Source organism: Eriocheir sinensis, chromosome 66, assembly GCF_024679095.1.
Source record: "Eriocheir sinensis breed Jianghai 21 chromosome 66, ASM2467909v1, whole genome shotgun sequence".
NCBI classification, from domain to species: Eukaryota; Metazoa; Arthropoda; class Malacostraca; order Decapoda; family Varunidae; genus Eriocheir; species Eriocheir sinensis.
Genome location: NC_066574.1, coordinates 1,652,369 through 1,656,290, shown reverse-complemented (window position 1 = coordinate 1,656,290; position 3,922 = coordinate 1,652,369). Strand labels below are relative to the sequence as shown.

Genomic DNA, 3,922 nt, shown 5'->3' with positions numbered 1-3,922 from the left:
AAGACGTCCATTGCTTGAGATGTCACTGATACAACCTTAAAGAAAACACACATGCAAGTTACTCTAAAGTCCACGCCAGCCCAAAATAAGTGTGGGTCTACGACATCGGTAAGTGTGTCAATCCATTGTTTTTCTTACAGCACAGGAGGCAGCTCAAGGGCACTATAGAAGTCATTCCCAATTATAAAACTCATTAGTTATTACAGAACTCACTTGTGACTCTAGAAGAATGTGATTATAAGACTCATATGTGATTACAGAAGACTCGCTCGTGGTTCTGATATCCTCGCTCGGTGACAAGACAAGATTCCCTCAGACAAACCTCCATGGTCCTGAGCTCAGTGTCCTTTATGGCTATGTCCAGCTTGGCCAGAGAGAGTCCCAGTGCATCAAGCTGGGCCTTCAGAGCTAGCTTCTCCTCCTGGCACCTCTGCAGCTCCTCCGTCTTGGCTTCAACTCTCCTCATGTCCTGCAGGAAAGGGTCAGGTTGTAGTACTCAGGCATCAGAGGAGCAGGAGGCCAATGGGTAATGAAAGGCGGTACTGCTGGACCGGAAATGTAGTTTGTTATGATACTGGTTGGGTGAAGAAGAGGAAACACACACACACACACACACACACTGATGCACACACACACACACAGTGATGCACAGGTGGTGGAGACAACCAAGCTCCTCGGTGTCACCATTGACAACCGCTTGACCTGGAAGGAGCACGACAGCCACACCATCGCTTCAGCCTCCTGTCAACTCTACCTTCTGAGGCAGTTTAAGTCACTGGGGACTCCCACGCGTGAGCTGGCGGGAGTCTGTAACACCTTCATCCTCCCCAAGCTCACTTACCCTTCCCCAGCCTGTTTTCCTTCCCTCAACAGCACCCAGCGCCGCCAGCTTGAGAGGGTGCAGAGGCATGAGTGTAGGCTCACCCTGGGCCCGTCTTACTCCACCTATGACGAGGCCCTCGACACCCTACACCTGCCCACACTTAAGGACCGCTACCAGCACCTCCTCCAGAAGTGCGCGGAACAGCTCCTGAATCACCCGCACCACCGTGACCTGCTGCCAGACACTGCGCCTCCCTCTCGCCATGCAGTTAGACACAGCAACTTACTGATATCTATCCGTGCAAGGACGGAAAGGTACAGGAAGAGCCCCATCCCCACCATTGTAAACATACTAAACAGCAAGTATTATATTATATTATATAATTTATATTTACATTTTATGTACACAAATGCATTTATGTAAATATCATGTAAATTTTCAGCCTTTGGCTGCAAACCATCTAAATAAACTGTTTATTATTAGTAGTACTATTATTATTATTATTATTATTTACACACACACTGATGCACAACTTTAAGGAAAAATTGGACAAGTACAGATATGGAGACGGGACCACACGAGTGTAGCTCAGGCCCTGTAAAATTACAACTAGGTAATGCACATACACACACACACTGATGCACACACACACACACACACACACACACACACACACACACACACACACACACTGATGCACACACACACACACACACACACACACACACACACACACACAGAAAGTTTAAAGTAATTAGTCACCCAGGAGGAGAAAAGAGTCAGGGAGGAGGTATTGGGTGAAATGAAGACCTGGAAAGTGGAGAGTGAGAAAGCAAACGTGAATCTAAGAGAGGTAATCGAGCAACAAATGAAAGAAGATAAGGAAGATGTAGAAAAGGAAGTGGTTAAGGTAATAAAGAAAAATGAAGAACTAGTCAGGGAAGTTGCAGACAAGAAGAAGAGTGTGATAGTATTTGGTTTGAAGGAAAAGACGATCACATATAAGCCTAAAAGAGATAAAGAGGAATTGAAATCAATTAAGGACCTACTAAAAAATTTAAATGATGACGAGCAACAAAGTCTTCAGGAAGAGGTGGAGGAAATCCACAGGATGGGTCCTTACACAGAAGGAAAGACCAGGCCAATAAAAATAAAGTTAAGATCACAGAAGGCGGCTGAGGATATTTTGTACAGAACAACTAAATTAAAGGAAACAGAAGATTGCAAGGATATATACATATAAAGAAAAATAGAAATGAAGAAGAAAGAAGGAAATGGAACGAACTACTAGCAGAGGCGAAGGAGAAGAATAATGAAAGATCTGTGGAAGAAAAGGAGATATTTTTTTGGAGAATAGTAGGGGACCGAGTCAGAAAGTGGTACACAAGAGAGAGGATAAAGAAGAACGAAAGTTAGAAAAGATAGATAAGAGTAAATGTTTAAGAGTGATGTATACAAACGTAGATGGATTAATAACTAGTAAATTGGAACTGCAAGATTTCATAAAGGAGAAAGAACCAATGATCGTATGCTTAACTGAAACCAAACTTAACGAAGCTATTAAATTAGAGATAAATAACCACTATGATATATGGAGGAAAGATAGAAGGTGCAAAGGGGGAGGTGGAGTGATGATAATGACAAAAAGGAGTTAACAGTGAAAGTGGTAGAATACGGTGAAGGTAAAGCTGAAATTGCGAAAGTAAATGTGGAAACCAAAAACAAGGAAAGGTTGACAATTATAACCGCATATGTACCACCTAGAACAAACTCATGGTGTAAGGAAGAGCACGACACTATGATCAATGACACTATACGGAGTTTAAGCAAAATGCTAAAGGAAGACAAAAAAGTTATGCTAGTTGGTGACTTCAATTGTAAAGAGATTGACTGGGAGACATTCGAGAGTAATAGTGGAGATAACGCATGGGGAGATAGATTCCTAAGATTGATGATGGAAAATCTTATGATACAAAGAGTGAATGAACATGCAAGATATAGAAGTGACGATGAACCAGCAAGACTGGACCTAGTACTAACAAAAGGAATATACATCAAGGATGAACTAAGGTATGGATGTCCACTGGGCAAGAGTGATCATGTAACCATAGAGATTGATACAGAAGTGGAGGTTACTAAAGAGGACGAATCCTACAAATCAAACAGGCTAAACTATATTAAGACAGACATGGAAAACCTTCGGAAGTTTTACAAGAAAGTGGAATGGGATGAGTTACTGAGAAAAAATAAAGTACAAGAAAAGTATGATATCTTTATGGAAGCCTATAACACTGGTGTCAAAAAATATGTACCCGTATATAGACCCAAAGTTAAGGGTAGGAAGGACTGGTTTAATGCCAAATGTGCAAACGCAAAAGAAAAAAGGGACAAAGCATGGAAAAGACTAAAAAGAAGGAAGAATCAAAGAAACAAAGAAGACTTCAGAATGGCGAGAAATGAATATGTGAAAATAAGGAAAGAAGAAGAAAAGGGATATGAGAAGGATATTGTGGAAAAATGCAAAGAACAGCCCAAGTTGTTTTATAGATTTATAAATGGGAAGACTAAACCGAAAGAAACAATAGAAAGACTGAGAGACGGGAATGTGGAAGTCAATGACCCTAAAGGTATGGCAGAGTTATTAAATAGAAAATTCCAGCAAGTCTTTACCAAAGAAACAATGTTTATTGTGCCACAAGAGAATAAAATAGAAGTTCATATGGAAGAGATTATGGTAAACAAAGAAGAGATCCATAAATTACTGGGAGAACTAGAAGAGGGAAAAGCAGTAGGACCGGATGGAGTTTCTGGGTATATTTTAAAAAAATGTAGAGATGAATTAATTGTTCCAATATACGACATCATTAGATGCTCAGTAGCAACAGATACGGTGCCCAATAGTGGAGAAGGCTGAAGTGGTCCCCATATATTATATTGGAAGGAAAGATGAACCTTCAAACTACAGACCCATATCCCCAACAAGTGTTTTGTGCAAAATATGTGAGAAAATAATAAAGAAGCAGTGGACTAAATTTCTAGAAGAGCATAAGTTAATTACCAGCAAACAATATGGATTTCAAAAGGGCCGATCATGTGTTA

The 3,922-nt window shown here is 40.7% G+C and overlaps 1 protein-coding gene across 1 annotated transcript in view; it reads right to left on the bottom strand.

The window, feature by feature from the left end:
* The window catches only part of LOC126987670 (deoxynucleoside triphosphate triphosphohydrolase SAMHD1-like), a 112,835-nt gene extending 111,748 nt beyond the window's left edge, over nucleotides 1–1,087 (bottom strand). Inside the window, exons 1-2 of the mRNA XM_050844796.1 lie at nucleotides 998–1,087; nucleotides 323–469 (exon numbers count right to left, since the gene is read on the bottom strand). Of these exons, the coding sequence (XP_050700753.1) occupies nucleotides 323–469; nucleotides 998–1,087 (237 nt within the window). The remainder of the gene's footprint in view (nucleotides 1–322; nucleotides 470–997) is intronic.
* Nucleotides 1,088–3,922: the final 2,835 nt, after the last annotated feature.